At 41.8% G+C, this 22,581-nt stretch overlaps 1 protein-coding gene across 1 annotated transcript in view; it reads left to right on the forward strand.

Moving 5' to 3' along the window:
• Positions 1 to 18,261, forward strand: part of eefsec (eukaryotic elongation factor, selenocysteine-tRNA-specific) — a 148,403-nt gene extending 130,142 nt beyond the window's left edge. The window contains exon 7 of the mRNA XM_007890349.2: positions 17,386 to 18,261. Coding sequence (XP_007888540.1) covers positions 17,386 to 17,564 — 179 coding nt within the window. The 3' untranslated portion in view covers positions 17,565 to 18,261. The remainder of the gene's footprint in view (positions 1 to 17,385) is intronic.
• The last annotated feature ends 4,320 nt before the right edge of the window (positions 18,262 to 22,581 follow it).

Raw genomic sequence — 22,581 nt, forward strand, 5'->3', positions numbered from 1 at the left:
GTTATCCAGAAAAAAGAAAATGACCCTCTATTTAAAGAAAACTTATGGAACTTTACAGATTAATTACAATAATAAATAATAATCCTTGTGTTTGATATAACGCCCTATCACGTTGTCGAGATGTATCAAAGTGCTTCACAGGATATACTGTAAAGAGGTGGGATTGTGTATTTTTTGTGTGGTGGATGAGGTTCAAAGACCTATTAGAAAGTGACAAAATAACTTTGTTTTCTCTTTCCTAATGTGCTTTCGACCAAACTTGGGGTAAAACTTAGATCTGAGCCCTGAAGTATCTCATGGTCTTGGTCTTAGGACTGCAGTCTTAAAAATATAAGTTGTGCCCAATTTTGGAAAATTCCCAAATTTGGTTTCCATTTGGAAAATTACAATTTTTAATTTCTTAAAACGAAACCTGAGGAATCCTGAGCTTCTGTTATTTCTTTACCTTATCTGTAACAGTGACACAGTTAATCTCCACCTTAACTCTAATATATGGTAATTATCAAAATTACCTTAGCATGTGCAGTGAATGGAGCACATTGGCTAAATATGTTGCTAGTGATATCTCATAACACAGAATTATATGGAGCATGGCATTCATTTGTAGGTGTTAGCGAAAGGCTTGCGAATATTGGACATTTAGAACTTTATATGGTGCCAAATTGAAATGTCACTGGTTCATTAGATGGAGGGACTTCTGTTGAGTGTCGTTTGTAGTCTTTACTGATAAGTTTATCGGGAGTGTGTTCCTGCGTCACTTATCTTTACTGTAAGCAATAGAATAGCATTGATAAATGGTGCAGTGTGACACGGGGCAAGCTTTGATGTGTCTCGCCTCTCATGCGTTGCACTGAAATCCTTGCAGCACTGCAAGTAACGGAGCTGTTTCAGGGAGGATTGTGTCCCCTGACTCGGAAAATGAAGATGGGCTTCATTGGTTTGGGATATTCTAATAAATATAATAGATATAATAATAAATTGGTCACTTCAATCCACGATTGGGACACTGCTGGGCTCAATTGGCTGCCGCATTTCACCCACAAAATATACAGTCAATTCACTATACACTATATTCCGTGAAGCACTTTGAGACGTCTCAAAGAAGTGATAAAGAGCTATATCAAATGCAAAGATTATTATATCCTAAGTAAACCCTGTCTCATGCCAGCAGGATATCTGGTTCACCTTGTGCATGTTTTTCTCTCTCTTTCTCTCCCCATGCGCACATTCTCTCTCCCACAACCCCCATCCACCCCCTTAATGGTCGCTTTTTCTCTTTCATTCCTCTTTGCACACACTTTCACTCCTTGTGTACGCTCACTCTCTCTGCCTCCCTGTGGTTTTCTCTCTCTCTCTTCCCACCCCACCCCCCCCCATCCATGCACTTTCTTACACTCTCCTCCTCTTTGTGCATTGGTCACCCACTCCCTCTAACGTGTCGATGCTCTTCACTCACTCGCATGTTATCTTTCTTGTGTACAATCTCTCTGTTACATGTGGCTTATTACTCCACTCAGATGCAGTCACTTATTGTGAACTCCACTTCAGTTTAACCTCTATTTCCATCCTGTGCTCTGACTGTTGTAAATAAACTTATCTCACAATTAATTTGATCTCCAAGTGGGCACGCATGAACTCGATCTATTACTGCTGGTACTTTAATGTTATAACCGATTTAGTTACAGTGATTTGAGGGGATATTAGCAATACCTCTCTCTTTACGCTCTCTTTCTGTTTGTTTTGCTCTCCTAACTCTTCTCTTTCCTGTTTTCTCTCTCTGGCTATCTCTCCCATCCATTACCACCAAATACGCTACATTCCAACAACAACAACTTGGATTTATAAAGCGCCCTCCACGCCAGATGGCGTTCCATTGGAAGCAAATCACTTGATTGTACAGGAAGCTATAGAACCAACTTATTTATATTCCCCAAGTCTAGCTCTTTTAAAATATTGAGCTGCATCTAATTAATTTGTTGAACTGACATGGTACAGGGAGTTTCTACCAGTATCCTGGCTAACACTTCCTCAGATAAAATTGATCAGTCACATTATAACTGTTCCTGGGAAATGCTGTGCGCAAACTCGCTGCCATGTTTGCCTACAAAAATAAACATTTGCTGCACTTTACAGTAAATCCCATGAAGGACTCTGAGATATTCTCCCAATGTGCAAAGCGCTGTATCAAGAATTATTTTTATTTTAGGAACTTTCACACACTTGTGTTGTACTTGTAGTTATGGACGTAATTCGTGATTTGTTTGTGTGAGCTTGGAGCAGAATTTCTTCCACAAATAATAATAAAAATCATAATAATAATACTTGCATTTGATGTAGCACCTTACCATGTCTTCAAGACGTCTCAAAGTGGGGGAAACATAATGTAAAGTGTTGCTAGAAGGCCGATCAAGAACAAGACATTTCAAAATGAGAGATGCATTCCTTTCTCTCTCTCTCTCTCTCTCTCGTCCACTACCCCCCCTCTCTCTCTCTCTCTCTCGTCCACTACCCCCCCCCCCCTCCCGCTCTCTCTCTCTCTGTATTGTCCACTACCCCAATATACAGTGTGTTCTACTGGTGGCAGGTCATTTCAATGTATAAGAATCTGAGAATCTCTCTCGGCTTTTCTTTTTCTCTCTCTCTCGCACGCGTGTAGTCTTTTTCTTGCTCTCTTATCTCTCTCTCTCTCTCTCTCTCTCTCTTAACTTTCTGGTTTCTGTCGATTTTAATTTACTCCACCGTGAAGCTTGCAGGAATCTGGTTATTTGCACTGATTGTATGTTTGACACTTTCATGTGCATCTTTTATACAGCAATATGCATGCGTAAGCCATTTGGATTGGAGTTGTCCCTTTAAGAAACCAGTCCTTTGATGTGGTTGTGTTTGATCTTTTTTTTAAAAAGACATTGAAAGTAATGTCATTTTCATTAAAACAGTGCTACACTATTTTAGGAAATTTGTGTTGGATGTTTAGTTTTTTTTTAATATTGAAACAACGTAGACTAGAATTACACAAGGGAATAAAACCAACAGAGACACTGGGCTATTTCAGTGAAAATAGCACTTACTTCCGGTTTGAGGGAATCAGAGAAGAAGATCAGAAGAAACCACATAAAAGAATTGGCCTCTTTAAGGAGGTGGGTCAGATTGAGCCATTTGTCAAAATTTCAGCCTGAGATAATAGTTTAAATGTTCAAAAATGTAATAATGTAAAAACAAAAATAATTTGGGGATAAGCAAAGGATTGTGATTCGATTTGCCCCAGTCAGGAGGATTTTTGTGGGTCATTATTATAGTTGGAAAGAAAAGGACTTCCTGCTTTGTGAAGGGAAAAGGGTTATGATTTTTTAAGGGGAGGGTGGCGGGGGCAAAGAGAGGAGATTTTGATTCTGTTTAATCGCGACCTAAGTCAGTCTTGGGAAGTACAAATTCCTGTGTATTGTGCATGTGTGCAGAAAGCGATGCCAGTTGAACTGAATTCCAGGCAGGGGGCGAAACCTTGGGCAAGTTTCCTTACTCCACACACCTAATAATAATCCCTCCAAAAAACAAAACAATAATAAATTGGTCATTTTCAATCCGCGACTGTTTGTGGGGACGCTGCTGTGCGCAATTGGCTGCCGCGTTTCGCCCACAAATATACATTCAATTCACTTTACAGCATATTCTGTGAAGCGCTTTGAGAAGTCTAGAAGACGTGAAAAGCACTATATCAAATGCAAGGATTATTATTATTACTATTACAACATTTGTCACCTTTGGCACATACCCTCTTTAAGATTTGGACCAGATTTAAAGTGAGTTCCATCTCCACAACATCACATTAAATTAATTAAATTAAATGGTTTAGTCCTAACCTAGGATGTCAGCTGGCACATTTGGTAGCTCTCTTGCCTTGGAATCAGAAACTTGCCTGTTCACCGTGACGAGACTTGAATTCCTATAGTCTATAGGCTGACACTCCAAACTAATGCCGGGGAGCGACTCATTGTTGGAGGTGATGTCCTTCGGATGAGATATTAAACCATTCCATCTGCCCGTTCAGGTGGACATTAAAAGTTCCCTAGTACTATTCAAAAAGAAATGTAAGTTTCCCCAGATAAAATTGATCAGTCACTCACTTAATGGCTGTTTATGGTACACAGTCAAACTGAAATTGTACTTGTTCCCATGGAATGCCATATGTGACTTTCTCTCTCTCTTTGAGACTATGCCTCATCTCTGTTTAATGCCTTCTCTTTTCTAAGTGCAGGTAGTTTAGAAGAGTCAGAAGCGTATTTACTAAACAGGGAAGAGATGAGAAGATGGGGCCCCGTTATATGCTGTGCCACAAACCTGACTCTGAGTATTTGTCAAATTGGTTATACAGTACAATCCCTTTTGGGATTGAATTAGGTGCATGAATTGTTTTAAGCTTTTCTTGCTGAATTACAGACACAAGCTACCTTCTGTCAGCAATGTAACAATAAATATTTAAGCTCTAAATTTATCTTTGCTCTGTCGCAAAAAACATGTTCTCAGTAATTGTAAAGGAACAATCTTAACAGATACAGCGGTAGCTATACATGTGGAATGCAAAACAGACATACATGTTTAACAGCACACGTTGACAACAGTCGGCAAGTTATGGCAGAGAGGTTTTGTTTTTGGAGAGAAGTTATTTCAGTCCATACGCTGCTTAATATCAGTCGGACTGTCTCTGCCGTTCATTTAAATCTTTAAGGGCTGTAATAAATAGAAAGTAGCTGTAATTGCCAGTCTGCTGAAATCTTACATGCAGGCAATATAAAATTGAGGCTGCCTACAATCCCCTGTTAACTCTTTAAACTAATTTGTGTAAAGCTTGGTAAATCTGTATACCCTGAATTAAGAAATCAGACCAGGAAAAGCTAGGATTCTAGCATGAGAAGTGATCGGTTAATGTTTTGGGCGTGTCCAACTCGAACGATCGCTGGAGAAACCCCATTTACAGGATAAGGAGGGCAAGTGGAAAGTCAACAGGAAGGAGCCAACATCTCAAATTGACTGACGACATGTTTTCTCTACTAAATGAAGAAAAATAGTAAGTCAGAGGTGACTTGTACATGTTTGTGTATGTGTGGTCAGGAGTTGGTTTTGAGCCAGGCACAGCCACAATGACACTTATGATTCCATGTTTTCCCCCGCCCGCCCCCGTCATCCTCCTGAGGCCCATGATCCAGGACCACCACGGTTGAACAGGGTGGTACGGAGGGCAAGAGAAGTTGAGGAGGCAACAAGCAGCATTTTAAAGCTAACTGAGGAAAGGGAGGAGTGCCACTTTCTCAAAGATCTGGGGAAGAAGCACTGTCAGAAGACGGTGGATTGAGTCATGTTTTGGCACACGAGCTCGGGGGATGGGGGTGAAGGAGGTGGGATGAATGATGACCAAAAACACGGTTAAAGAGGCAACCATAACAACAACTTACATTTATATACCGCCCATCACGCAGGATAGCATCTTGCAGTGCTTGAATATTGACTCTTGAGAATAGGGAAAGAAAAGAGTTGAGGCAGGATGATCAGGTTACAACCCCCACGTTAGACCCTGTTCAGGGATGTGAGGCGGGTAGTGAAAGAGCCTCCCCTAATATAGGAACTGATTTCATGTCTTCTGGTCCGTCTGCCCCTTAATTTTTAGACTAGATTGATGGCTCTACATGCATTCGTTATAAATATTCAGTGTGACCTGTGCACATAAATGCATTCCAAAATGATACAGTTCTTCATGTTCAGCAGGTCTATCTATTGACCCACACAGAGTATCAACCAAGAGGTAGAAAGCCTTAAAACACAGCCCAGAAGCAAATTCTACACACATAGCTCACAGTAAAATTTGCCCTTGCAAGGAAGCTTGAATCAATATTCATTTACTAATACATAACTGTTTAAACAAAATTTAAAAAGAAATTATATTTATCAGGTAGAATGTATGGGTAACATTAATCTACGCAATCTTAAAAAATGCATAATTTGACAAAATATTATTCCGATATTTTTAAAAACGAGTTTTTTATCACTTACAATATTATACTAATCAATTGTAATTAGCGCTTAAATAGTTTAATGAATGTGTACTTTATTGTAATTACGGAAATCTCAGAATAATCCTTATATACTGATCTACGCATGTAGTATTTCAACACAGAATGCATATCTTTCTTTGAATCTTGATGATTAATTTTTCTGCCCTATCATGTTTCCTACTCTGCTTTATCTTTGCTGATCCCGTTTGTGATATGTTTGGTTTATAAAATGCTATCTGGGGGTTCCATGAATGGCCACACGTTCCCGCTATGAATTGCAATCTGATATTCTCTCCCATTACATTTAGCTGGGCTGCAGCTCACTTTCCCAGGTTTGTAGTACTGGGAGTTTGGCACCAGCAAGGGCAAGCTTATCGTCTTCTTGTCATATCTCTCAATGTACAGCCCAGATGTGTCTCCAGATATTGTAATCATGGGGTCAAGAGGTAGCTGGATATCATATAGTTTTGGTAAGATCCCCATCACCCCTCTCCAGAATGAGTGAACTTAGAACACAATAAATGTAAGACTGACTCCACTTCTTCCTCTCAACCGCCAACATTGGCTTTGTGTTTGGGCACTTATAATTGGCATCCTGCGTGGAGAGAGCTGAAATCTATTCACGGCCATAAAATGAACAAGATGAAGTTTGACATTCACCGTGTGAATTTTCTGGCGCTGATCCAAATCATTTCCTATTTTTCCTGACTATTTTTCCTTTGAAGCTCTCATTTCCCATAGAGCATGAGGTTCTGTTTCTTGAGGGTGGGAGGGGGATTCTCAGCTTTGTGTGGAGTTTCTTGTAAATTCTTGTTTATTACTGCGATCGCAGATAAATGAATGGCGCTGGGAAAGGACGAAGATCATTCTATAATTTGCCGTTTCTGAACCTCCTTCAATTGTGTGTGTGTGTGTGTGTGTGAAAGGTTTCAGATCTTAGAGAACCCTTTTGTTCACAACAGCAAAATTGCCCTTTCTGGACTAAATCGACCTTTTGGTCCCCTTTTCCTCATTTGTGGAGTTATATAGCTCAGTGGTTAGAGCACTCGCCTCGCAAGCAAGGGGACCCTGGTTCAGCGCCTTGGGACGTCCTCCTGACGTGAAAGGCGCTTTATAAATGGAATCTTGTTGTTGTTGTTGTTGGTTCGATTCCCGGGCAGGGAGAAATCTTAGGCACCTTTTCTTACTCTACACGTCTCTGTTTACCTAGTAGTAAGTAGGAACCCGGTTGTTAATCGATTGGCGGATTGCTTTTCCGGGAGTAATAATCCCTCAAAAAAAAAATAATTTGGTCACTCAATCTACGACTGTTTGTGGGACACTGTTGTGCGCAATTGGTTGCCGGGTTTTGCCCACAAAATAAACAGTCACTGAACTTTACAGTATATCCTGTGAAGCGCTTTGAGACGTCGCGAAGATACATACGTTTAAAGAAAAAAATGTTACAGCAGGAGAATTGCTTGTAAATAATAATTTTAATAATAATCCTTGCATGTGATAAGGCACCTTATCAAATGCAAGGATTATTATTAAAATTATTATTTACAAGCAATTCTCCTGCTGTAACATTTTTTTCTTTAAACGTATGTTTCACTTGGTTAGCCGCTGATGCTGCACGTTACTAACATTAGTTTGGAACACAGTTGATGACTCTTGCCTTTTCTGGTTGGCTGGATCACAGGAGCAATAGATTTCTATCCTCTGGTTATCAATGTGCAATCAAAGCAGATTTTGGTTGGATTGTTGTCCTGTCTTGTAATCCTTACTAATAATCCTTGCATTTCGATATAGCGCCTTATCACGTCTTTGAGACGTCTCAAAGCGCTTCACAGAATATAGTGTAAAGTGAACTGACTGTATATTTTGAGGGCGAAAGGTGACATTGAAAATGACAGCCACAACACCGAATCTACTGGTCGAGACTGGGGGCTTGGCCCCGTTCTGTGACCAGTGCCTGGAATTCTGCCCCACAAAGAAATCAGAGCAATTGCTTTCCGGCTGCTCAGAGACCACTTTTTGCCCCTCTTTATTGCGAGCACGTTGAGCCCCGGGGTGACTATTGGCAGCTCCTCTGTCACCGCTGTTCATGTGTGAGTTCAGAAAGGGTTCAGCATCTACCTCTGAAACTCTCTCCCTCTACCCCTCCACCTTGTCACGTCTCTATCTGCCTTTACATCCCATCTTAAAACCTACCTCTTCGAACTTGCCTCGGGTAACGTGCCCTCAGCCTTGCTCGGGTTCAGACCCCGACTTTATACAGCACATTACCCGACATGAAGGGCCCTATATAAATGCAAGTTGTTAAGTGATTGAACCATTGCAGTGATAATCAGTGCTTGATTGTTTGGAGTATTACTGCTTTAAGTGCCGTGATATCCATTGTGAGACTTCTTGAATAATGCAGCAGTCTCAAACCTCTGACACACTTCAAACGACGGTGTCTGATCAAGCTTAAACAACTATTTGTATTCCAGAGGTGGGTGGGTCTTTGCTATTATTTATAAAGATTCCCACATGTTTGTAATTTAGGGTCTTTGGGGAAGGTGGCTGGGCTGTGACCCAGTCTCCTGGTTAGAGGAACTGCAGCACATAAAGTTACCCACAAAAGTAAGACTCCATTTTTATTATAACACTGCAGCCGGTCATGAGAGCCCAGCAGTGAACACGTTAACACTCTTATCTACCCCTCCCCTCTCCTGCCCGGACTGGGTGCACCTCTTTGATGGTCGTTCACAGCACAACAAGGTGAAGGTTATAACCCTGCCTCATGCAGGCCGCTGACTCCTTTGCAATGCCTTTGGAAACATCTGGTCTTCCTCGGAGATCGGGGAAAGTCTACGGTCGCCCTACACAACTGGGACACAGCTGTGCACGCCGGAGCTCCCAAGCCCAGGAGTAGTTCTCGCACCAAAAGTCAATCCCAGTTCTACTTGAATCGGCTCTGAATAACCCTATAGAATATACGGCGGGGTGTTAAATTAGGTTTATAAAGAGAATCGAGAGCCAGCCTTGTTTATGCAAGAAGGCTTTGTATTTCGCCCACAAAATACACAAGTCAATTAATTTTATAGTATATTCTGTGAAGCGCTTTGAGGCGTCTCAAAGTCGTGATAAGGCACTCTTATCAAAGGCAAGGATTATTATTAATATTATTATTATCTCTTGTTTCATCTCTTTCTGGTGCTCCACTCCCCACCTTTTTTTCCTCAACAGCCCTCACTTCACGGAGAATGGCGCATCTGGGCTTAGGACTGAAGGGAACCATGTTCTTGGTATTTTGCATGTGCTTAATTCACTACCCATAAATTCAGCAAAGTGCAGCGTTACAAACTGTTAAAGTCCTCGCAGATATGCACGCACTGTTAAAGTTGAACAAAAGAACTCGGGAGTCTGAATCGTTAAGACGGGGAAGATTTTTTTGTGTGTGTTTTTTTTGTCGAAAAAGGAGGGGGTGGTTAGAGGGAAGAAGTACACGACATTAAAAAGAAACAAAAGGCCACATATATACAGACGAAAAATGCTACAACGGTCCTTTTAAGTATTAAATAATTACGAACAAAGCAGCGAGTATGAGGGCATTTGTTGCTGTCAGGCTTCCAGTACCAAAAGCACGTTTTGTATCTTGGCTTTCATTTTAGGTAATCAGGAAAGAATGCATGAAAACAAAACTGTTTCCCAAGTGCTGTTTGTTGGTGCCATGATTAATTTAATCTTCAAACAGTTCAGCAAATTGCTTCCAATTGCTGGCGTCACTTTCATGTAGAAGGCCAGACTTTTCAGAATATTTCGTCGGCCGATGAATGGGGGACCCACTGCTTTTCAATGGGAATAAAGTGCTTCCCAAAGAGCTAAGAGCACCCGTAATTGCTACAGCAAATGGACTCTGGCCTCACAGGATACGTTCTACCGAATATTTGTGCCACTTCTTTCTCTCTCCACGCCCGCCCACCACCACCACAACCCCCCCCCCCCCCCCCCACTTTCTTCTATTCAAGTAGAGAGAGTTTTGTATTCAACTTTTTCACATCGACAACTTTTACTAGAATAAAACTTTATGAACTTAATTTTCAGAGCTGTACCTTGCCACTCACTCTGCTGACTAGCAAGGTAGGATTTGACTCGCACCATGTTTGAAATGTCTTGGAATTCACTCAATCTGACCCTGTGAAAACCAATAATAATAATAATAATCCTTGCATTTGATACAGTGCTTTATCACATCTTTTGGACGTCTCAAAGCGCTTCACACAATATACTCGCAGAGTGAATTGACTGCATTTTTTTTGTGGGCCAAATAAGGCGATGAATTGCAGGAATCCAGCTTGTTTTGCGGATGAGATGATTTCTCTGGCAGGCATTTTCTCACCTGTTCTCCTTATTGGGGACTCTGCACGGAAGAGAAAGAGTATTCCCCCCACTGAGACCATGTGTGGTTTGGGTGCTTTTGAGATGCAAACCTGCTTCTCGCCACTCAGTGGTGCCACAGCACCATCCCACCAACCCAGCTTCATTCTAAATCTTGATGACTATTACGAGTTAGAGCCATTCGTACAATTGGAGGCTAGGATTTCTGTTGGGAATGCCACACGGTTGTGTTAATGTTGTCACACAGCCTGGTTGTTTGCAGGCTGAAGTGGGTAAGGAGATGGAGGTAACTGTATCGAAGAAGCCTTTTTGTGAAAAACAGAAGTTACTACAGGCTAGTGACTTAGTTCCAAGCAGCAGGCAATGACAATGATATATACCATGACACCAGGGAAACATTATAAACAGGAGTAAAACAAATAAAGTACTTTATAGAGAAACCAGACAATTGGGCATTGTGTCAGTTAAAGTATTCTTCAAGTCACTTTCAATCCTTTTTGTTTTCTCTTCCAAACACTTGACGTCCAGCTTGAGAAAGGGAACTTGGCAAACCTGAACGGTACAATGTTCAGAAATGAGGAGAGTGTCTGGAAACGTTGCTGTCTCTTGGGTCTTTAAATGGTAATGCCAGGTCATTTTATTCAGAGAAATACTTAGCAGCTGTTAAACTATTGGCCGGTCGGCATATGCAGGGACACTCTTGACCTATGTAGGCAGGAAGTAAGTGCAGAATCATTTTGTGTTCATGTGTCTTGATGTGAGGTCTGTTCTGTCAGTTGGGGGATGTGTGTGTTGGGGGAGACCGAGGGCAGAGGTATTGGTTCTCATTACTCACCACTAGATATTACCAGCATTGAGTCTCACATTGATGTCTCTGACTAGAGCACGACCAAGAGCCACCTAACTACACCTGTGTCACTGTCACACAATCTCAGACTGAACTTCGGTCAGGATCTCTCATTGATCAGCCACAGTGACTGAGGAAGCAATGTTCAAAGTAATTGTATTTCCTAGACGGAGTATATTGATAAAAGACTGGGTGGAGCATGATTGTCATCCATGGAAATGGCCCACCAGGAAGGCAGCAATGTACAGTGTGTGGTTAGATAGATTTAGTTTTGTTTTATTTATCGTGGGTGGGTGTGTGGGGAGGGGTTGGCGGAGAGGAACTGCCAACTGGGTTGTGTGACGTTCAGAACTTATGTGGTCTGTAGGTAAATCGAATGGTCTTTTCTTGTTCCATGCATTCTTATATTACCACAGCTAAATTAGGCATAAAATCAGTAATTCAATCCAAATAAAATAATACAAGCCACTGAACCCAAACATGTAATTTTCACAAATGGGATTTTTGACTGCATTTGGTGTCCTGTGCACTGTGAGCTGGATAATTGGGTGAGTGTGTTATGCTTGGATCAGTACTTGTCTCCAATTAGCGTGAATGAGGAGTGGTTTACTCCATATACATTCTGTGCTTGGAGCAGGTCTGTGGTAAGTGGAGAAGGCTGTACGTGGGGCTGTCCTTTTACCTTCTCCGTAATGATCACGTGCATTCTAGCAAGGATGACTGTGTTAAGTTGGTTTGACTGCTGTACTTGTACTTTACATGTAGCTTTACTACAGAACTTTTATATGGATATTTGGATCACACAGGCAATAACACAATCACACACACACACACAATTTGGGGGATAAAGGAAGGTAGGAATTAAGTTTCTGTTGTTTTCTATGGTGTGGGAAAGGATACAGGCTGAGTTTTGGATGAACTGATGCTTTGCAGAAGGTTGAGATGGGAAGACCGACCGAATAAGGAGATTATTGGGAGAAATCTATGAAAGCATGGATGAGGATTTCGGCTACGTGGGGGCGAGGAAGGGATGGAGGCGGGCAACTTTCTGGAGAGGGACGAAAGTAGACTTGATCAAGGATTGGATGAAAGAGTTAATGAAAGCTGAGGGGTGAGGAAAACACTGAGATTGCCCACTGACTGCAGGAGCTGGATGGAGCAAGCAGCCGGGAAGGTTAATCTAGTCAGAGCCAGAAGTGAGGAGACACTACAGAGAGCGGAACAAGTTTTGTTAACATTCAGTTGAAAGAAGTTGAGGCTCACCCTCAAACACACGCCCCTAAGCACACACCAATCTCGTCATTTCATCCAATTTCTGTGATGCCTTTGATGCTGAGCGTGTTGCACAGTTTACAAGGGAAATGATCGCTTCACTGAGCAAAGGCTGCTTCTGTGCTGGATGGTTTATTCCACACTGTTAAAGGTGAATGACTTGTTGTCCTGTAACTCTGGACATTTGAGCGCTCCGAGAGGCCATCCGGTGTGAAGGGCGCTATGTAATTGCATATACAATACAACACAATAATTTTAAAATATCTTCCACCAGATGTTTATGTTCTCAACAAACAATGTGTAGAACACTCTTTTATTTCAGCTCGCAAACAGTCCAACCAAAAACCCTCTACTCAGTGCTGCCTGCTTGCTGCTTTTCTACCTCCTGATCCCCTTCGATTGGTCCTAGTCAATTGTTCCATATTGTCTGAATGAGTATCGAACACCAGATTCTGTGATATCTTCAGGAGTTTGTATTCAATGATTTCTGCGTTATTACCACAAATTAGATGCTTGTAAGCGAGCACTTTGGGATATTATCCTATGTGAACAACACTGTAGCAGTGCAAGTTGTTGCTGAAGATATGCACAAGGAATGATGTGCTTCCTGGGCATCTGACCATTATCAAAGTACTTGCGGAAGGCCAAGTACAGTTAGTAGAGGCGAAATAGGAAGCTGTTCTGGTCTTGTGCACTTTTCTTTATAATAATAATAATAATCCTTGCATTTGATATAGCGCATTATCATCTCATCAAAACGTCTCCAAGTGCTTCACAGGATTTACTGTAAAATGTGGCGATGTGTATTTGCAGGCCAAATGACCTTAACCAGCTATTTTCTTAAAAATAAAAATACTGTTGAAGGATTCCCCCCCAATCACTCCAACCCTCAAATTGAAAAATGTAAGCAAAGCAACTCTCAAAACTTATTTACATTTTTGGTTCAAAAATATATCTGATTGATGTCTTGTTGCATTTTCATTCTGCCACCACCTTTTTTTTCCTTTAATTTCATCTGTTACTTTTACAACATTGATTCTGGATGAAAAACGCAGCACACACAAAAAAGACAAGAGTGGCCCTGGTTTAAAATCTAGACGTTGACAGCTGAGGGTTGCTGAGGTCCCATGTTTGTCTGGCTGCATTTTGTTTAAGCATTTCCACCAGCATCTCCTGAATTCATTCAGACAGCGACTTGTTGGCCACCACTGATACGTGACTTGAATTCTTGCTGCAATGCGGGCGGGCGTAGAAGAAAGGGCCCACAGGCATGGAATACGGGCTTTACTTGTTTTTGATTTGGGGGCTGCGGGTGTTTTGCCTGGACCTACATTGTGGCCAATGTTCTGCCGCCAGGTACCCAGGCAGCAGGTTATTGTGAGAGTCCTGTTTGATTGTTCACAATCTTTAGAAACAACTGCGTTCGTCCAACTATCTGCTATTCGCTACCCGACGACTGCAAACTGTGAGCGAGCGCCTTTTAATCTGAACTAAGTGGGTCAGACGGCGGCCTACACACAAAAGCAAGAATTCAAATAACCAACGGGCTGTTGACAGCATTTCATAACATACAAGCTTGCAAAAGGGCTTTGAGCTGGCTTGACGTGAGGAGGAGGTGGGAGGGTGGGGGGAGATTGGGAGTTGCTTCACCTGATCACACAGTACTTAGGGGGAAAAAAAGGTAAAGTTCAGAAAAATTGCTCCTAGACTTCCTCTGTCAGGGTCATCAAGGCTGCTTGGGTGAGGGTAGTGGAGCAGTCATCGCCTGTAAACCCGTACATCAGGAAAAGGAGAGCATCTTTGGGCAAGTTCAAGAGAATTGATCAGAGAAACAAGGAGCTTAGTGAGAGGACAGACTGCACAGGTTCCGCAGTTGTGTAGAGCGTTCAGATATAACAATGAAATCCAAATGAAGAACAATTTTGGGTCATGAATTTAATATAACAGGTGCATTAATGCTTAAAAGAGTATTGCGTTAGCTTGCTAAGATTGCTGTATGACTCAGTAGGTAAAGCAATGAAATGAAATGGTAGTAAAAATAGAATGAAGCATAGCCCAGAGAATGGGAAGGAAGGTCATAAGTTTGCTCTGTGCTCATCTGGGCTGCGGTTGCTCTGGGCTGTAATCACTACTTGAGCTAGAGGTGTTTTTTGCCCTAGGGGGCCAATCAGCCTATTCTGCCATTTTATCAGATCATGGCTGATCTTTTAATCCCAGCTCCCTCCTTTATTGTTCATTGAGAGATCTGGGTTCAATTGAGAGACCTGAGTTCGATTCCCAGCAGGGCGAAACCTTGGACAAGTTTCCTTACTCCACAAGTCTGGTCCTAATTCCTCAAGAAAAAAGCAATAATAATTTGGTCACTCAATCTACGACTGTTTGTGGGACACTGCTGTGCGCAATTGGCTGCCGCGTGTTGCCCACAAAATATACAGTCAATTCACTTTACAGTGAAGCGCTTTGAGACGTCTCGAAGATGTGAAAAGCGCTATATCAAATGCAAGGATTACTATTATTATTGAGGAATCAACAAGAGGCATTGATACTCCGGTAGATTGTGTTTTGGAGAACTTGGGCACGGATTTTCCATTCTGTATGCGTTCTCACTCTCAGTTTGCTGCTACAGGGAAGGGAATAGTACGATTATACATACTATTTGCTTACAGAAGGGGTGGAGTGGACCAGTCTGTCGTTCAAGTCCACATCCGGTGACTATATTTGAATGTGATATTGTTTGTATTAGGTCTGGGATTGGGATGACGTTTGTCCTCTTGTCTAGGTTTGCTATGTGATACTGTATAGGAAGAAAGGTGCTTTCATTATGTGGCAGTTTGGCTCAGTTATTGGCATTCTTGCTCGTGAATCATTAAGTTGTAATTTTGAGCCTCTCGCCAGGGCCAGAGCTAATGCTCTCAGCTGACACTTCAGTACTTTGCTGAGGGAGTGGAGTGCTGTCTCCCCTGCTTTATTGGAGGTGATGTTCTTTAGATGAGTAATTAAATTGAGGTCCTTGTTTTTTGAAGAAAAGCAGGACATTGTCCCAGTGTCCTGGCAAATGTACCTCCCAACACCAAAATAACCCATCCTTCACCTCAGTACTCTTTGTAGGACATTGTTAGTGGAGATTAACTGTCGACAGAGAAACATAAAGTGCATTTCAAAGTAGCTCACTGTGCAACATGTTGCAACGTAAGACCTTGTACCAAAGCAAGTCATTTTATTTTTAAAAAAGCTAAACTTACTGATAAAGCTAATATGCAAGATGGCAGCTCAGAGAAGGAAAGAACATTTGAGATTGAAGCGGGATTTGTTTGTAGAACAAAGGTGGGGATACAGGCTGCAGAGAGCCTCTGTTCCACTGAAGAGCAATTTGTCTTTGGAGTGGGGGCGGCGGCGGCGGAGAAAGGACGAACTACTGGTAAGGGGGCTTGTCGCAGTTGTGTCCATGTAAAATTTTCCAAGTGCCCCCGTGTTCTCAAGAGCGATTGATTACATTTGCTTCAATAGAATCAACTCTGTCCCCTGCTGCCCTCATCAGCACTCAGTTTCCAAAGAGTTAAGGCAGTCTAATGGTTGTGAGACATTAATGTAGAGGCTATTACTTATCATTGTGATTGAAATTAGAATGGATAGATGTGCAGAAATGTCCCCAGTTTCTTCCTGCATAATACATGTGCCCTGTCTGCTCTGATCAAAGGGATATTTTAACCTGTTTGCTTGATTTTCATGAAGTGGAGAGTATGTTTTCTGTAACCAGAGAAATCCACAGAGGTAGATGAAGCGACCAGATTAGGAAGGATCCTGTCTGCTATGGTTTACACATGCAGAGCATTCTGTGTTGGAGTCGGCGTAATCTGTAGACCTCCTGGCACCAGGGCCTTTGAGACACTTTTCCCATTTGTCAGACCATAATGCTAGCCACCTATCTGAATTTTTATAATAAGGGTAAGAATCTGATTAAGTGATCCAGATAAGGCATTGTGATACCACATATTCAGAATACCTGAGCAAGGCTTTGGCACCGTGCCTTGTGGTGCTCTCCATTTCAGATCCTCCACCTAGAGGGCTGACTCGCGCCGCATTATCCCACAATGTCTGCAACGATGCTTCAAGAAATGCAAATGGATTTACCACTGTAAACGGAATTCTGCACCGTCCATTATAACCCAGCCGTTTGAACCTTTAACCTCTCTCTTTCATACAAAGGGTGTTGTGTTTTGTCCCCAAACAGTTGTGGGGATTGTTCTTCATTTTTTCTTAATTGTTTGCTCAAAGGATTTGTTCGTTCTGTTCCCTCTCCCTCCCTGCTGCTGGGAGGGAGCTGATTCTGCAAAGTGCATGAAGTGGTTTAGGTTAACTCGTCGTCTAACTTTACTCCCTCTTTCCCTTACAAAAAGTTAGTTGCCTCTAGCTATCTTTTCTGACAATTCACTGTTGTGACCAGTCCTGCAGTTCATAGCAAACCTCACTTCAAGGGATTCTCCCCAAATAAGGCCTATAATGAACGATATGAAAAACACCATTACCCTGCAGAGATTAACCACCCAGTCCATACCACCAAGGTTGTCTCTGTATTTCTGAGCCTAAAGGAAGAAACGTGACGTTTTGTCATTTACTGTTACCAAATGGCTTCCTCACACCCTCCTCCTTCACCTGAGAGTATTGAGACCAGGTTCAGAGGCCACATTTCACATTTGACAAGTGCTGTGTACAATTAGGATCTCGTATAGTTTTTTTCCAGTTGAAATGAAAGGCTGTTCCAAATCACATTCCATACCAAATTGGCACACACACACACATTTTGTACCTTTTGAAGCTTGGTCGCTGCTTAAATTAGCTTTTTTTTGTATCCCACAGATTGTTTGAGACCAGATACTCGTCAGTCGCTCACTGCAACAACCAAGAAAAAATCCAAATCGGGGAAAGGTGATTCGATCAAAGAAGAAGATGGGAAGATTGACATACAGCCTGTGATGATCATCCTAGCCTTTAAGAGATATTTGTTTGACCCACGCAAGCAAATGATTCAGTCTTGATGGCTGGGTTTCTTTGGGCAGGGGGTAAATTTGCATTCCTTTAAGTGCCCTTAATTAGTATTGTGGAAGAGTGATGATCTTGAAAGAATTGACTCTTTGAATACTGAATAAATACTGTGTAATGAGAATACAGGGTATGTTCACGATTAGAAAACTACAAGTACCTCAGGACTGATAACCTGATTGAACGGCTCTGGAGAGATGAATCAAAACTGAGTTAGAGTGGGTCTTCGAATTGAGAAAAATACTTCCTATTTCCCAGTCTAGCAACAGTGACCTTTTACACCGGGTGTCTCCTTTTGACAGTTTATTTCCATTTCCACTTCCTTGTGCATCCCAGCAACATATATCTTCCCCGCTCGCTTGACAAGTTAGGATATCGATCTGGTCTAAGATCTTTACAATGTTGTGCAGCTGATCAGCAAGTCAATGCACAAGAGCAGCCCAGAATTCAAACTTCTTCCAATCCTCCCTCCTTCTCACTCCTCAGAATGTTTGTGTGAATGTCAGATCATATGAGGGACTGGCTCTGGCTCAGGGGTGATACCCTCACAGACATATAGCTTGAGCACATTCACTACTGAGACACAAAAGATGGACATTATCGGGCGGTATTGGAGAACTGACCCCAGTAGGGGTTGGGACGGGGGGGAAAAAAATATTTAAAGTAAAATAAAACGATGTCAATTCAGTGATATAACCGGTGTTTGTCAGTGTTGTCTACAATTGACAGAGTGTGTAGAGGGATAAAATTTCTTCTGTCGTATGCATGGAAAAATATATAGTTTTAAAATGTATATAATCATTTTATTGTAAGACCATTTACGTTGAAATAATGTTACAAGAATCCTCCCAAGGGTTAAAATGAATGAATGAGAAGTGGCAGAAGTTGAGGCTATCAGCATGCCCTATGTTTACATTGTTCACCAAGCCCTAGGTATGCTTGTGTCTTTATCAACCGCATGCCAAAGATTGTAAACTCTACCCTTCATATTTCCATTGTGAATCGACTGTACAAAATATTATTGCATTGACGCCTATTCTAATGTCATGGCAGCCAACAGGAGGAGAATTGTCTGGCCGTACACAATGTTGCTATGTTTTTTTTCCTCCTCACCTTTTCTGCCTCATCCATCCTTCTTCAGTCCAAAGAGGCAGTTCTGTCCGAGTTATTGCAGTGTTTGTACCCCCGCAGCTTAGGAGCCAACTTGTACTTTTATGGTAGTCGAGAACAGATTTAAGGTTGTGTTTACACCCACGTGAGCAGCCTCACAAGAGATAATAATAATCCTTGTTAGCGCCTCATCATGTCTTTGAGACGTCTCAAAGCACTTCACAGAATATATTGTAAAGTAAATTGACTATATTTTCTGGGCGAAATGCGGCAGCGAATTACACACAGCAGTGTCCCACAAACAGTCGTAGATTGAGTGTCCAAATGGGAATAATAAAGAAACCGCTATCACATTCGGCAACAAACTGGCTTTGGTGAGAGTATGCTAAGGTGTGGTACAAGGTCAATTGCAATTTTAAACGCCTTGGGTCAGCCATTTGGCTGGGTACATGAACAAGATGGAGGGCTTAGTTTGTTTCTAGTTGTAAACCAGGACTAAATAAGATCACCTTCAACACATCACAAGGGTATCAGTGCCAGGCCAGGGTAATGATATCTCGTCAGATTGTTTGCCAAAGCATGATTCTCTTGCCAATCAAAAAAGGTGCGATACAGAGACTTAAACCTTGCTGATCCTTTTCTGATTTTCTTTTCATTTATTAATAATTGCTCAAAAATTGCGATTTATTAGTAATTGCTCAAGTAACACTCAAGTAATTGCTCAAGTAACAGTCGTCCAAGTGACCATTATTTACACAGTAACTTTGAGAACGAGCGATTGATGGGAACCCTCCCCAGCACGAGGCAGCATCTTGAGAGAGGAAGCAAGAAGGACAAACTAAATTAAAAAGAGGGCAGCGGGCAGGTCAGAAAGAAATGAGCCCAGAGGCAGGGAAACTCAGTTGGACGCAGAGAGAATAAACTGGTACAGAGTGAGTACAGGCTTTTACTTTACTTCTTAGCCGTTTTATCTTGTTCTGCCCTGAGCATGTACTGTAGTTCACGAAAGAGAGCGGTGCCTGGGAACCTGCTGCCTTGAATGTTGTGGGGCTTTTTTGCCCCCCCCCCCAAAAAAAAATTACCTGGTGAAATAAGCAGCATGGCACCACTGTTATCACAATGCTCCAGAGAGTACAGCCATTGTAAGCAACGCTATCTTCATCAGCGAAATATAAATGGTGTTACACGTGCACATATCCTGCATGTCATCTCCCGTCGTGACGGCGGGTTCTTCATTGTTTGCACGTTCCATTGAGGTGAATGATTAGTTTCACCAGCCAGCGACGTGATAAAAGCCGTAATTCAACGCCACAAAAAATTCCTTTTTTAAAGAGTCGAAATCGAAAGGCTGCATTCTTCCACGTTCCCTTCCATTTTTTTTTCGCACACGTTGAAGAAAAGCATTTAGTGTTTATTGTAAAGTATTAATCTATCGCCTCCTCCCACCCGGCACCTGTGCCGCAAAGATAATCCTTTCTCACCTGAGCCACAAGGTGGAGCTCCAGCTGTTCACTGAGGTCATCTCCCGGTGGGCATGTTTCAGTGCTGGGCTGGGCTGGGCTGGGCTGGGCTGGCAGCCTGACCTAGATTGGCAACTCCCAGGGGGTGAGGAGGAAGGGAGAGTCCAGTTTCAAATGTGAATTGACGCTTGGAACTGAACTGAACGCTATTCAACGCTACTTGTCTGTGGGCAGTGGCTTTCGCTCCCATTGTTACAGGAACCACCCTGATTGCACGGCAGGGCCCTTTCTGTGAAGGTTCAATCGAACTCGCGAGCAGCTTGTACATGTGTCATTTTAAAGCACCTATAATCCTGGTGACGAGTCCTTTCTCTCTCCCACCACGCCCACCTCTCTCCCCGCGCGGATATTAAGCAACAACAGTAATAGCAGCCATGATAACACACAGTGTGCAACCAGCATGACTTTTTCCAATGGGAAGTCACTCTGTTCAAGATGCGGAGTCAAAGCAGCATACTTGATACTTACTGGCCTCATTTTCCACTGATGGTTCACTGTTGGGCTCAAGTTGCTGTTCGAGGTAGACAAGTGATAAAGTGATAATTTTTTGACAATGTCCTGGGTTAATCTACAAGATGGCATGAAAGCTCTTTCTGTATCCCTTGTAAGGGTCCTATGCATGTTTAGCCAACTCAGCTCGGTGCAACTCAACTTGGCAAAATTAGAGCCCACTTTGTTGTGGATCTGATGTGTGCACTCTGTCCTTTGAGTACTTGATTGCTGCCAACAGTGGAAAATCTATATTGCATTCCCAACACTTAACACATTCCCAACAAAATAAAATAAAGGAAAGAAATCATCACAGTGAGTGGATTCCAATGTTTTTTTTCATTTGGGCTCAGTGGTTGAATGTAACCACCTTCCATTGTGCCATTGGTTGACTGTGAAGCACTCAATGAACTAAGGATTTCTAATTTTCATGACTTACATACCCTTGAGATGCTACCAGAGTTAGGATTCAATGTGATCACTCTCCTCTGCTCCCATGCAATGAAACTGAAACTCTATTAGGAGGTAAGCGTAACAATAAATAATAATCCCTTAATTTTATATAGTGCCTATAATGTTGGAAATATCTCAAAAGAGCTTCACAAACTTTTTGTACAGTGACTGTGTATTTTTAGGTGAATTTGATAGCGAATTTGCTCAGAGCAATGTTCCATAAACAGCCATGAAGTGAATGACCAATTTATCTGGAGGATTGTCAGCAAGTACACTAGCAGAAACCCCATTCACTTCAAACAGTGCCAGGGGATCTTTAACGTCCACTTGATAAGGCATACTGGTCCTCGGTTGAAAGTCTCATCTGAATGTCGGCATTCAGATTGCAACACTACCAAAGCACTCCATGGAAAGATCAGTCTAGACTGTGAGCTCAAAGTTCTGACATGAGGTTTGAACAACAACAACTTGTATTTATATAGCAAGTAATATACCATTAATATGAATGCTTCAAGAGGCTTGCAGATGGAACTGTTGTCAAATGTCTTTTGAAGATCCAAGTAAATCATTTCCATTGGATGTTCTTCAACCACCAGTTTAGTTTCCTCTTCAAAGAATCCTAGTACAGTTATAAGGGATAGCTTAATGCTTCTAAATCTATGTGGACCACATGTAGCCTCTGGGCACTTCAGGTTAGAATTAGTGAGTGACGCTACTAATAATGGCAAATCTTAAGTGTGAACAAGTTTCTGGCTTAAGTTTATCTCTTTTCATTTCTAATCATGTCCTTTGGGTTTCTTTGCCTGGTTGTGCACAAAACGTTTATCTGAATTATCAATTCCTCTTGTTATTTTTAACAAAAACTTGGATCACGTTCTCTGTAATCTTTGCCAAAATAGGAGTAGATTTACTTCTCTTAGAATTCGTATTCTAATGATTTAAAACCAAAAATGATTGGTGTTGCTCTTTGAATTCTGTCCACCTCCTCTGTCTTTTTGTAAGCCTAGTGATCACACTGTGTGGCCTCACTGATGCTTTATAGAGTGTTGCTGACACTCTTTCAGACTTTTATTTTATGGATCTAATTCAACATTTTATTTGCTTCTACAAGTCCTTCAGTACACTGTGACGGTATGTTCAGTGTTTGATATTTATTGCATCTGTATTTCCCCCCCCCCCCAAAGTAGCCTTATTTCTGACACATCCTTCATTTTGTAATCACATTATTAGCCTTTGGCTAAGTGTAATAATCACAGACTAGGTTTTATTACCATTGTGTGTTACATTGCGTCCAGAGCTGAACTGGGGAGGAAGAAACAGCTGGGAGGTCCATCAACAGTCAGATCACACATCTTGCAATCTTCATAATGGAGCTTATCAATACCAAACACAGAGTACCACAGCAAATGCTGCATCTGTGAAGCATTACATATTGAGTGAA

The sequence above is a fragment of the Callorhinchus milii genome, unplaced genomic scaffold (assembly GCF_018977255.1).
Source record: "Callorhinchus milii isolate IMCB2004 unplaced genomic scaffold, IMCB_Cmil_1.0 Scaffold12, whole genome shotgun sequence".
Classification (NCBI taxonomy): domain Eukaryota; kingdom Metazoa; phylum Chordata; class Chondrichthyes; order Chimaeriformes; family Callorhinchidae; genus Callorhinchus; species Callorhinchus milii.